Here is a 12,984-nt window from a genome sequence, read left to right as displayed (position 1 = left end):
ACCATGATCTAAACTCCAAATTCCTTCTCCACTCTACCTCACTACCCACTAAATGGTTAACCTTGGCAGCACCTAAAATCTCTCCACTTTCAAATCCTCCCCCTTTTCTGTTCTGACACCCTCATCCTGTTCTCAGATCCTTCCTTCAACCTGTCATCTCTTATTCTTGGCTCTTCTCCAGGGCCACCACTTCCCCCTCAGTCCTTAACTGTGGATGCTTCTAGGAATGGGTGCAATCCACATTCTTTTGATTGTCCTTTGAGTAAAAATCTGTTTTGACAGGTTTCACACTATTCAGTTATATTACTCGTTAGCCTTCCTTTTTGCTATTAGTCATCCCCACATTGACTAAAGATTTTAGCACCTGGTTTATGGTCTCCTACCTTCTCTACCTCTGAATTCCAATATCTGATTTTTCTAGCTTCTCACCTCCACTTCAGCTACCATATTCCATGACTCTGTCCTGGAGTTTATTGTCTCCTAGTACTGTTTAACTTATGAACTTCAGTTTGCCACCCTAACACAGGGCTCTCACAACCTTGTTCACACTGCATTGGTCTTCAATATTATAGAGACCTGCAGTTTTATGACTCGTACATCAGCCTCTACCCAGTCTGCACCAGAGTTATATTCTCACAGCACTCTCAGTTTCTTTTTGGCAATGAATCCCAAGCCCTGCGCAAATGCTACAATCCATATTCTCTGCTTCTGCAGCCAGGTGGCTGAGTTCTGCTAGAAAAAAGTGACCCATCCACACACTCAGAAGACACGTGCAACCAGGCCTTCCAAATTCAGATTCCTCTCCCAAATTTTCTTCACTCTTTTGGTCCCCTTGCCTATGAACTTCAACCATAAAAACGATGTCACCAAGCAATCTCTCTGATATCTCTTACCTCCACATCCATCTGCATGCACGTTCTTGTTTCCTAATGTTTTAGTAGAAAACAAGTGACTTGCCTGTAGTCTACAGTTAATCCCTTCCCCTAAATTTCCTTCTGAATTCGCCTGCAGGGCATCCCGCCTCCCCAGGCTAGTGAACCTTCATTAGCCTTTCCCTCTCCTTTGGCTCTTTTCTCTCAGCCTCTCACATCTTTACAAACAAACCTAAAAACCACGAAAACCCCCTTCTCGACCCTCTCGTGGCCACATTTTCCCAAAGAGTAGTCAATGCTCGCTGCGTCCATCCCTTTCAGTCCCCTGCCTAGGGCGTGTAATATGATAGAGCCCAGTCAGTGCTTGATAAGTCCAGAGCCTCGAAAGTATAGGTGAAGAGAGCTAGGCTCTCGGTTCCTCCCGCGTCCAGCTACCTCCACTTTCATTCACTGCTCTTACCTAGTCTCGATCCCTCCCTCTCCCTGGCCCCCATGACTCTCGCGAGACTTGGGCACCTCCGTTACGCACCGCCCAAGTGGAGCGGCGCACTTCTCGCGAGGCTGAGGCAGGGCTGGGCCCGACATGGCGGAAGGTAAGGTTTCTGTGGAGCAGCGCGGGAAGGCGCGGAGCTGTGGGGGCGCTGCTGGCTGGGCGAAGCAGCCCTGTGAGGGAACGGCCGGGTGTGTTCGCTTGGGGCACAGCGGGTCTCGCGAGCCTTCCTCTCTCGCCTCTGCCGCGCGCCTCGGGTCGGGGTACTGAGCGCTATTCCTATGGCAACGTCCCTCCCGGCGTCCCCGACCCCGCGGGACCTTGGCAGGGTGCCGGGCCGGTCGTGAGGTCCCGTACTAGCACTGAGTGCAGCCTCAGGGATCCCGAAGGCCGCCGTGGAGGCTCCTTTGATTACCGGCGGTGCTGGGACGGCGGGGGACGTAACCCTTCTCCTTAGGAAATCGAAACTGCTGTCCTGGCAGGTCCCGCATCCGGAAGGAGTACATCCCTCCCCTGCGAAAGAGCTTAGGACTCTTCCCAGGGTGAGGGGTGGGGGTGAGCCAGGGCTGTCACGGGCCAACGAGCCAAACAGGAGGGGGCCATAGGCTCTGGGCTCCCCAGCAGCCTCGGGATTCGGAGCGGCTGGGATTCTTTCCCCAGATTGAGAGATGTGGACGGGAGGAGGGGGTTTGCTTGGTAGGGGAGTTGGCCAAGGTCACGCTGCCCCTAAGAGATGTGCTAAACCAGACCTCGACTCCTTTGCCTCTCAGTCCTGTCTTTACCCGCTTTTCTGGCGCTTTCTTTGTGCCCCTGCAGGTGAAGGCAATTTGGCCTCTCGGATTGAGCCGCCCTTAACGTAGCAATATTAGAAGCCTTCATTGTCAAAGCCTTGTTGTACAGGTGGCGGGAAAGGAGACCCAGAGATGGGAGTTACCTGCCAGGGACCCTAGAGTGAAGCTGTCGGACCTGGCTAGTGTGCTTCTCCTGTTCACCCCATTACTGGAGGAAAATGCTCCTTATTTGACTTAATGTTTATTGAGTGACTGCACTGTGCTGGTCCTCCACCTGTCCGATTGGTTTTGAGCTAAGCTTTGTCTGAACGTATCTTTACTTGGATCTTACTTTTGGGCAGCACCTGACAGTTTGCAGGCTTTTCTCATTTGGATTAGACTTGGCAACAACCTTGTGAAGGAGGTCCGGCATGGGTGTTACTTGCACTTTATAGATAAAGGAATTGAGGCCGAGTTCTAGAGATACCCGGGGCAGGCACCCACTTTTTGTCTGCTCTTTCTACCATGTTAGACCCCCTGAGGGGGAAACATCAGATAAATATTGTATGAAAGCAGAGGAGGATTAAAAGGAACCGAAGAAAGCTGAGGTATCCCCTGAAGCTAGTCTTTGGATGAGTCACAGAATGTTGATTAAGATTTTTTAACACAGTGGGTAGCCAGTGAAAATGGAGCGTGTTGCCCAGAGCAGTGAGTTGGGGTGGAAAGGTTCAGGAAGGCTTCATGTGAGGTGACAGGTACTCCAGCGCTTTTACACCAGTTAGGGAAGTTAAGGAATGTTTGGGGAGTACATTACCAAGATTGAAACTGTAGAAGGCAGTTGGTTTTTCATTAAGCAGTTTTACTGAGCACCTGCTCTGCCTTGCAGTTCGGTTCCAGCCTGAAGAGCTCCTACTGGCTGAATATGCTGATTGTTATCCTGCAAGTGCCTTGAGATTTGTGTTAGGATAACCTTGAGAGAGATGCAGCTGGTGGAGAGCACACCTTAAAACATCCTTTCAGGGTTAAATTGGCAAGGGAGTACAGATAGGTAAGCATAGTCAGGAGGTTCTGACTCGACAGTTTTTATTTTACTCTTTTTGTGTGTGTTCCAGTTTCCTAGCCTGTGTTCTGACTTAAGCTTTTTGGAAACAATGTCACAGACTTTGGGAAGAATTGAGTGGAGCATCCTAGTCCAGTTACCTCATTAAACTGAAACTGCTTGTTATGCACAGGAAGGCAAGGTTATCTAAACAGTGTTTTGCGGGGGTGTTACGCGACATGTACTTTAAAAAGAATTTATCGGAGCTGGCTATGCTTGTTCAGAAATACTCATTTAAATATAAACAAATAGCAAAAATCTGTGTCATGTAACAATTGGATGATCTGTAAGCACGCTCTGTGGGAATTTCCCTGATAATGGTCTTCGTTAGGTGGTGTGAGTGTGAGAATGTGGGAAATTGTGCCTAGGAATAGTAAATAGAACCTGCAGGGGCTGAGTTATACAGTAACTTCTTAATGCGACTCGTTTAGAAACCAAGCTTCTTTCTTTCCTTGCATCCATGGGTATTGGTTTGACCGTATATATTTAGCTAAAGTCTTTCCTAAAATTAGTTGCCATTTCCACTCTACATCTCTGTAGCTGTCCTTCATCTCAGCCTCCTTCATCACTCGAACAAGTCCCTCCACCTTGGTCTTTCTGCTTTTACTTTTTCTCCTTGATTTTGCTTCCCCAGAGCCTGTTTTTACAGGCTCCAGTGTTCCTTTTAAAGCATAAATCAGATCATGTCTCTCCCACTCTTTGCAATACACCTACCCTTCCACACGTTCTCCCCATTCCCCGTGGCTCTCCATGATTTTATATATATTTTATATCTTATATACATTTGGAATATATTTTTCCGAAGCCTTCCAGTGATCTTTACAGGCCAACAGGATCTGGCCGCTGGTTAACAGGGATACTTTATTTCTTCTCCTTCACAAAGCTCTTGCACACTAACTTCCTTGCTGTTCTTTGTATTGTACATTCCCAACACACTCCTACCTCTATATCTTTGTCTTGCAGTTTCCTTGGCCTGGAACAGTCTTCCTCAGTTTCTCCACGCAGCTAATCAACTTTTATTCACTCAGGTGTCTGTTCAGTTCTCACCTCTTTAGAGACCGTCCCTAGGTTTTGTTTGTTTGTTTTTTAATTCCCTTACTGGAATATAACCCCCATGAGGGCAGAGACTTTTCCTGTTTTGTTCACTGCTGTATCTTCCAACTTAGCATCGTGCCCGTGGTTGAAGGAGTGGATGAATTATTGAGCATCATTTACCAGACATCAAGAAAAGTTGCCAGGAATTGCCTGGCGGTCCAGTGGTTAGGACTCCTCGCTTTCACTGCTGAGGGCACAGGTTCAGTCCCTGGTCGGGGAACTAAGATCCTGCAAGCGGTGTGGCCAAAATAAAAAAATTAAAAAATTAAAAAAAAAAAAAGAAAGAAAGAAAGTTGCCTGGATACATCCTTGGTCTCTTGTCAAGTACGCTGGCTGGTCCAGCTTTTAAGAAAGAAAGTTGCCTGGATACATCCTTGGTCTCTCGTCAAGTACGCTGGCTGGTCCAGCTTTTAAGAAAGAAAGTTGCCTGGATACATCCTTAGTCTCTCGTCAAGTAAGCTGGCTGGTCCAACTTTTAATGTGCTCTGAATAACATCAGCTTGCTGGGAACTGCCTAACCTACTTTTCATCCAGCCCAGTTTAGTCTTAGCAATTTAAGCATGCTTAAGAGCTCAGTCTCTGCAGGCAGACATGGGTTTGAATCCTAGTTTTACTAAGCTGTGATCACAGGCAAGCCAATTAATTGCTCTCAGTCTCAGTTTCCTCAACTTTGAAAGGGGGATAATCACTATCTCAAAAGAAATAGTGTATCATGCAGTGTACCTACCATGCAGTCTGTCTCTTAGTCTCATCTTTTTTTAAAAAAAAATATATTTATTATTTATTTATTTGGCTGCGCCAGGTCTTAGTTGCGGCATGCGGGATTTTTTTTTTAAGTTATTTTTATTTTATTTTATTTTATTTTGGCTGCATTGGGTCTTCGTTGCTGTGTGGACTTTCCTAGTTGCGGTGAGTGGGGGCTACTCTTTGTTGTGGTGCACGGGCTTCTCATTGTGGTGGCTTCTCTTGTTGCAGAGCATGGGCTCTAGGGTGTAGGCTCAGTAGTTGTGGCACATGGGCTCAGTAGTTGTGGCTCATTGGCTCTAGAGTGCAGGTTTGGTAGTTGTGGCACACGGGCTTAGTTGCTCCGTGGCATGTGGGATCTTCCTGGACCAGGGCTCGAACCTGTGTTCCCTGCGTTGGCAGGCAGATTCTTCACCACTGCAGCACCAGAGAAGCCCCATGTGGGATTTTTTAGCTGTGGCATGTGGAATCTATTTCCCTGACCAGGGATCGAACCCGGGCTCCCTGCATTGGGAACGTGGAGTATTAGCCACTGGACCACCACGGAAGTCCCCTCTCTTAGTCTCCTCTTAAACCACTCTCCCCTCAATAAAATAAAAGTGAAAATTGGAAAAAAATGTGACTTGTTAAACAGAAAAATGATCATGGACTTTTATAAGCTTACTGGAATTTGGTCAGGAAAATACTTTTGACAACAATTCAAGTAACAAGGTGAAGACATTCTGTATTCTGGACAATCCCTGGCCACTACAGTAGCCATTAGCTACATATGGCTTCTAAAATTTAATTAAAATTAAATAAAATTTAAAATTCAGTTCCTTAGTCATGCTAGCCTCATTCCAGGTGTTCAGTAACCGTGTGGTTAGCGGCTCCCATATTAGCAGACAGCACAGATGAATAGAACACTTGCATCATTCTAGAAGGTGCTGTTGGACAGCAGTGTTCCAGAAAATGCTTGGTATAGGCTGGTAGAAACAGTGAAAGGAGAAATTTTGCTCCTTCCAGTTTGAAAGTTTATCTCTTCATTTATTGTTTTATTCATTCATCAGATGTCCCAGTCTGTTCATAATTATGTATTGTCTGGTGACCCCTCAAGCAGTCTCTCTCTATATACCATTCCTTTCTTTTCTCTATCTTCCCTTTCTTTCATTTCTGTCACCAGCAGAGGCTGTTAGCTTTCTCCTTGAGGATATATATATTTTTTAAAAACAAAGAAACGAAGTTTATCCAGTCACTGCAGTGACTGTGGATGTGCCAGAGTAGAGCTACTGAATCATGCTCAGATATGTGGGCTTCAGTCACCGGCAAGGTGAGTTGCTGTAGTTGGGACATTATCATGATTTACAGACATGCCCAACAAAATGAGAAACTATGTCCTCAGGCTCTCTTGTTAAATCTGAGTAGGCCAGGGACCTACAGTATTATTGAACTCCACCTACTAATGCACTGTAGGGTGGAGGATGGGATGAGCATGGAGTGGGGGTGGAGGGAGAGGTAGTCAGTGGTTAAAAAAAGAAGAGCCAGACCTAGAGCCTCTTCACAGAGAACACTGCAGTCCAGGAGGGGAGACGAAAGCATGTGTGTTAGAAACTGCGTTGTAGGGACTTCCCTGGTGGCACAGTGGTTAAGAATCTGCCTGCCATTGCAGGGGACACGGGTTTGAGCCCTGGTCCGGGAAGATCCTACATACCGTGGAGCAACTAGGCCCGTGCTCCACAACTACTGAGCCTGCGCTCTAGAGCCCATGAACCACGACTACTGGGCCCACGTGCCACAACTACTGAAGCCCACGCGCCTAGAGCCTGTGCTCCGCAACAAGAGAAGCCACCGCAATGAGAAGCCCGCGCACCGCAACGAAGAGTAGCCCCTGCACACCGCAACTAGAGAAAGACCGCGCACAACGACGAAGACCCAATGCTGCCAAAAATAAATAAATTAATTTAGAAAAAAAGAAAAAGAAACTGCATTGTAGGGTGGAAGGTGAAAAATGCTTAGGAGTTACTTTGAAAATTCAGAGTAGGAAGAGATGTTTTAGGGAAGTGGGGAGTATGTTTTGGGTGTCAGGGGAGGCCTTTGCTGCAGGAGTTAAGCTGGGCTTATCTGGGCTGGACTTTGGAAAAATAGGCCGCTTTTGGACATGGGGAGATGTGGGTGGGAGGAGGTCAGTATTCCCGGAAGAAATATCAATAGCAGGATGTGAGGTTGGAAAAGTATGTTAAGGGCTAGATTATGAAGGGATTGTTTAAGCATTTGCATTTTCCTCTGTGGACCGTGGGGTGAGGCTACTGAAAGGTATCAGCCAAGGTAGTGACGTGACTAGAATTGTCTGAGGCCTGTTGAAAAGGCTGTATAATGTAGAGGATGGATTTGGGAGGGAATGAGGGAGGGAGGCTGGAGTGGGTGCCGTAGCAATTGAAGGTGAGTCCTTGGGTAAGGGGCATTGGGGTTGGTGAGGACTGCTGTGAGAGATACTCACTATAGACAGCATAAAAGACAGGACTCTGGAAACCTGTTTGCATGTTGACAAGAGGGCGATATCAAAGATGACCCAAGGGTTCTAGGCCTGGGTGACTCAGATAATGGCTGGGCTGTTAACAGGAAGAAGAGGAACAGATTTGAGAACAAATATCTTGATCTCAGGTGTGGACAGATTTTGCCATGCCCAATATACCTTTAGGTGGTTATGTCTTAGCAGGCAGTTGGAAGCATTTCCAGTCAGACTGGCGTTTGTGTGAAAATTAGCTAGTGAGCTAATATTTGTTGAGTATCTCCTGTGAAGCCAGCCCTATCTGTGATCAGTGCTACACAGAGTGAGGTTTTTTCTTTTTTTTAATGCTGTGCTTTTTAAAAAAATATTATTTAGGCTGCACCAGGTCTTAGTTGTGGCATGCGGACTTTAGTTGCAGCATGTGGACTTCTTCGTTGTGGCATGTGAACTTATAGTTGCGGCCTTCATGCAGGATCTAGTTCCCTGGCCAGGGATCAAACCCGGGCCCCCTGCATTGGGAGTGCGCAGGCTTACCCACTGGACCACCAAGGGAAGTCCCCAGAGTGAGGTCTTGAAAAACATACTAAGTCATGCCACTGACTTGCAGACAAGTCTTAACAGAGTTGAATCACAATCAGGAAAAATGTATTTCATTTCTATTAAGTACAGGCAACTATTGCTAGGGATGACAAAGTGAGCAACACACAGTCGCAGCCTTAATGGAAGTGGAACCGAGAGGGGAAGGCAAAGTTTCTCATAAAAACATGCATATTGTGCTTTATAGTTTAGTAACTTTTCTCTTTTGCATTGATGCTTAGTGGCACTACTGTCCAGCCGAACTCAAGTCCATAACCTAGTAATCATCCCTGACTTCCTCCTAAGTCTGGTGTCAGTCACCAAATCCTGTGACTCTTATAAAGCTCTCACATACGTTCTTTCCTTTCTGCTGTCATTCTGGTAGTTCATGCTAGTGGCTCTCAACCTGGAGAACCCGGCATATTAGAATCACCTGGGAAGTTTTTAAAAACTCAGATTTTTGCATCACTCAGCTTCAGTGAAGATCAGTATATCCCCCAAAACATTTTTTTCAAACTGAGCCAGTATTGAATAAAAGAGGGTTTTACTGAATCTTTTTTTTTTTTTTTTTTTTTGCGGTACGCGGGCCTCTCACTGTTGCGGCGTCTCCCGTTGCGGAGCACAGGCTCCAGACGTGCGGGCTCAGCAGCCATGGCTCACGGGCCCAGCCGCTCCGTGGCATGTGGGATCCTCTCGGACCGGGGCACGGACCCGTATCCCCTGCATCGGCAGGCTGACTCTCAACCACTGCACCACCAGGGAAGCCCTACTGAATCATTTTTTAAACAAATATAACTATGTGCATATACACACATATACATAAATAAAATAAGGTCATCTTTCCTAACTAAGAAGTCCTGAGTAATTGGTTTTATTTGTAAACTGGGGTAAAAGGATTTTTTAAAGCAAACTTTTGTTAAGTAATGGCTTTTGGACGTTGTCAATGCATTTGAGTTATGACAGAATTGCTAGACTTTTTAAAGTGTGAAAAGTCAAAATGTGAAATGTCTCTTAGCACCATTTTGTTTTCAGTAATACAAACTTTGTGTGAACTGGGAGGTTACAGACTGGCAGGGGTATCTTACTATTCCTTTGTAACCTCCTCCCAATGGTATTGCTGTCTTCTTTCCCCTTCCCTTCCTCTTTTTTTTTGGCCTAGCTGTGCAGCTTGCGGGATCTCAGTTCCCTGACCAGGGATTGAACCTTTGCCACGGCAGTGAAAGCCCGGAATCCTAACCACTAGGCGGCCAGGAATTCCTTCCCTTCCTTTTTTCATTAGGGTATTTTGTGAACTTGAATTCTGAACAGTAAATGTATCCACTTATTTCTTATTCTCCATTACACAATTTTCCCATAGTTAGCACTCTTGGTTAGTGAATATTCAGTAATCCCAGTGAAAGAAAAATGACATCTTTAGTATGACAGGTTTAGGAAAGCAGTAGTGGTAGTAATTCATCACCTGTGAGGAGCTTATCTTTTCTGGTGCCAACAAAGAAGATAGTATTTTCTGGGACTTTGATACATGCTTTAATGAAATATTGTTATGTGGAAGACTCTAATATATGTCTGAAACAAAAATTATTCTTGTAGTTCTCAAAATGAAATGTTATCACAGCTTTTACGATCATTTTTCTTTTATCTAATGGACATAGTTGAAGCAGAGTAGGGAGAAAGTCGGTAATTAAAGGATTATACAAAAGAACACTAATTCACTGCTAAAATTGGGACTAGAAAGTAAGAACTACAGAAGTGTAGAGAAAGGAAATATCAGGGTTTTGTTAATCTAAAAAGGTTTAATGAATACAGTGTGGGTTAGTATTGGAGTAGGCAGAGGGGAGTAGAAATCACATTTAAGGTAGGGAATGGAAACAACATTTAATTTCTAAATCAGTGAATTAATAATAAATACGTGTTTGATGTCCTGACATTAGAGCTGAAAATAGGTAGCATGGTACAGTGGGATGAGCATGGGCTTTGGCTTAAGATCTTAAATCATGATCTAGAACATTTTTATAATCTTAAAAAATTTCCTTGAACTCCTTTGCATTCATTCAATCCCATTCCCTTGACCTCTGGCAACCACTGATCTGCTTTCTACCACAAAGCCTAAACTATTTACTATCTGGCCCCTCACAGAAAAAGTTTGCCGACTCCTGACCTAGAAGGAAGAGTCTTATAAGGATCATTGTGGGTTCCTTTTCTGACTGTCCAATGACTTGCTGATTAAAAAAAAATATATATATATATATATATATATATATTGCAGTTGATGTTGGTCTCTTTTTTAGGCTATTAATAGTGAATGTAGATTTTTTTTTGTCTCAGGCATCTTTGGTTAGGTCAAGAGTGATGAATTATAGAGAGCTCATGAAAATGTCTCACCTCCAACTGCGTTGGTGAAGAGCAAATGGGTATTGTTTGGAAAGAAACATGATTGAATTATAATGCAAGTGCTGACATTCTTCACCAATACTTAGCATAGCTCTTTCGGCAAAACTGTAGGTTTATCTATTATTTAAATTTCTAGGCTTATTTTTCAAAAGGAAAGTTGGAGGAAGAGAAAGAAGAAGCCACAGCTGAAAACTAGTCACTTGATAAAGAAGTGGTAGTAAACCTTTAAACTAGACACTGTTCTAAATAATTTAATCTATCTTAACTCAATTACTCCTTGACAGCACTCTGAGACACCATGATTATTGCCACTTTCCACCTGTGAAAATCGAAGCACGGAGAAGAGTAAGTGACTTGCCAAGGTCACACAGCTAGTAATGGGCAGGCCAGGGTTTCAGCCCAGTCAACTGAGGCTCCAGAGTACACTCTTTTTTTTTTTTTTTTTTGGCCGCTCAGCATGTGGGATCTTAGTTCCCCGACCAGGGATTGAACCCATGTCCCCTGCAGTGGAAGCACGGATTCTTTTTTTTTTTTGCGGTACGCGGGCCTCTCACTGCTGTGGCCTCTCCCGTCGAGGAGCACAGGCTCCGGACGTGCAGGCTCAGCAGCCATGGCTCACGGGCCCAGCCGCTCCGCGGCATGTGGGATCTTCACGGACCGGGGCACGAACCCATGTCCCCTGCATTGGCAGGCGGACTCTCAACCACTGCGCCACCAGGGAAGCCCAGGAAGCACGGATTCTTAACCACTGGAGCACCAGGGAAGTCCCAGAGTACACTCTCTTAAGGACTGTATCGTGTTGCCTTTCTAAGAATTGTAATAATTAACATTTATTGACCACTTACTGCAAGGCAGGTAATCTTCTAAGGTCTTTGTATGTATTTGAATGTTTAATGTTTACAACATACTTAACATATGAGGAGAAGGAGGCCTTTGCCTGAAGTGTCACAACTAGGAAGTGCTGGGCCTGGGATCTGATCCCAGTCAGTCTACCTCCAGAGCCTGTGCTCCTCACCACTGTACTGTGCTGTAGATTGTCTCTCCATTATTGCTCAGAATGGTAATTGTATACTTTTTCCTATAAGAACTCTACAGCTTGGTGGTACTTCAAGGACACATTTGTATTGCTGTTTGCAAGCAGACGCATTGCCCACAGAATAATATCTCAGCCTTGGGTGCTCTCTCCATTATACTATGAAATGGTGTGGCAGTTGCAATACCACTGTTAGGTGCACCTGGGATCAGGGTTTCATCCTACAAAAGATGCTAGGCGGGGAGCATCTCTGATTTCATGAATGAGAGCCCTATATCCTAAAGCCCTCTTTCATCTTGCCTCTTCTCTTTGTAATTTATATAACCCTTGTAATTTATGTCTCGTGTTGTTAGGGAACTGTTGACTGAAACAACAATGTCAGGGTCGAGGTTGCAGGTAGAAATTTGTGTCAGTAATTCTGGAGAGAGACTAGGGTTATTGCTGTAGATTTTGGATTTACGTGTGTATAACTGATATCCAAAGAAATTTACAAGGATTCCTTGAGAAGGTGTTTGAAACAGAACTTTTATGATCTTTTCTTTAAGGGTTAAAGGAATTAGTAACTTTCTACTGTTGAAGGCAAATGTCCTCATAATTCCCCCACATGAATCAGTATCCAGATTCTTTGTGACTGTTAGCTTTGTTCTTTTCCCTCCTGTTTGTGAGTTCCTGTAGATACTACTTTGATTCTATATTTGGTACTCCTTTGGTGCTATCAATACATTATTTGTTTGGAAGAGGTGCAAATTAGACTGCCCTTTTAAAAAACTCTCAAAGAGGCAACTGGTGATCTACTGTAATGCTTAGTTCATAGCAGGTGCTTCATAAATACTTGCAGAATGATAGTTTAAGTGAAATGGAAATGCAGAGTATTTACAGATGCTATAGTCTTGATGGATTGGAGCTCTTGAGCAAAAGGTTGGCTAGAATATGGTGTGATTGAAACCAGGGTTAAAGGGTTCAGTTTGCTTCAGGGAAGAAAAATCTGCAGTCGACAGCCACAGGCTATACCCTGTGAAAACTTGGAAGCTATCTCTTGGGTAAGTGGGATGTGACTGTAGCCACTAGTTTGAACTAGCAAGATAAGGTGTCCTCTGGCCATCCATTTAGTTGACTTAGAGAGAGGCAGGTGAGTGGTGCCAGTGACTTTTATGGAGGACAAGACTAGGTCTTGCCTTCTAATTATTTGTATTTCTCCTAGAGCCTAGTATTATGCCTGTTGCACAAACCCATTGACTGATACTAGTTTAAAAGGAAAATCTGACCAAGAAAACAAAACACTGAAGCCTTTTCCTTACATTTTCTGGACCCAGTATGCTACAAGCAGAGGCTTTATTTAAATCTTTTGGAGTAAAACATCACTTGTCTGGAGTGTCTTTCCTTGCGCTGGCTTTAGCCAGGTGGTCTTGCTCCATGCTCAGTTTGC

At 44.6% G+C, this 12,984-nt stretch overlaps 1 protein-coding gene across 7 annotated transcripts in view; it reads left to right on the top strand.

Annotated features, from left to right (window-relative positions):
• Positions 1-1,440: 1,440 nt before the first annotated feature.
• Positions 1,441-12,984, top strand: part of ANKFY1 (ankyrin repeat and FYVE domain containing 1) — a 78,545-nt gene continuing 67,001 nt past the window's right edge. For 6 of the 7 annotated variants that reach the window (XR_003438004.1, XM_027130739.1, XM_027130738.1 and 3 more), the window contains exon 1: positions 1,441-1,465. Coding sequence is in view for 5 of the 7 variants with exons in the window: in XM_027130739.1 (XP_026986540.1) it covers positions 1,456-1,465 (10 nt within the window). In the remaining 2 variants the exon portion in view is untranslated. Of the gene's footprint in view, positions 1,466-1,537; positions 3,181-12,984 lie in introns of those variants that run through there. The other variant, XM_027130737.1, reaches the window with a different exon arrangement.

This window comes from Aethalodelphis obliquidens, unplaced genomic scaffold (assembly GCF_003676395.1).
Source record: "Aethalodelphis obliquidens isolate GAN/ISIS:26980383/991018 unplaced genomic scaffold, ASM367639v1 scaffold38, whole genome shotgun sequence".
NCBI classification, from domain to species: domain Eukaryota; kingdom Metazoa; phylum Chordata; class Mammalia; order Artiodactyla; family Delphinidae; genus Aethalodelphis; species Aethalodelphis obliquidens.
This window is presented reverse-complemented; position numbering and strand designations above follow the sequence as displayed.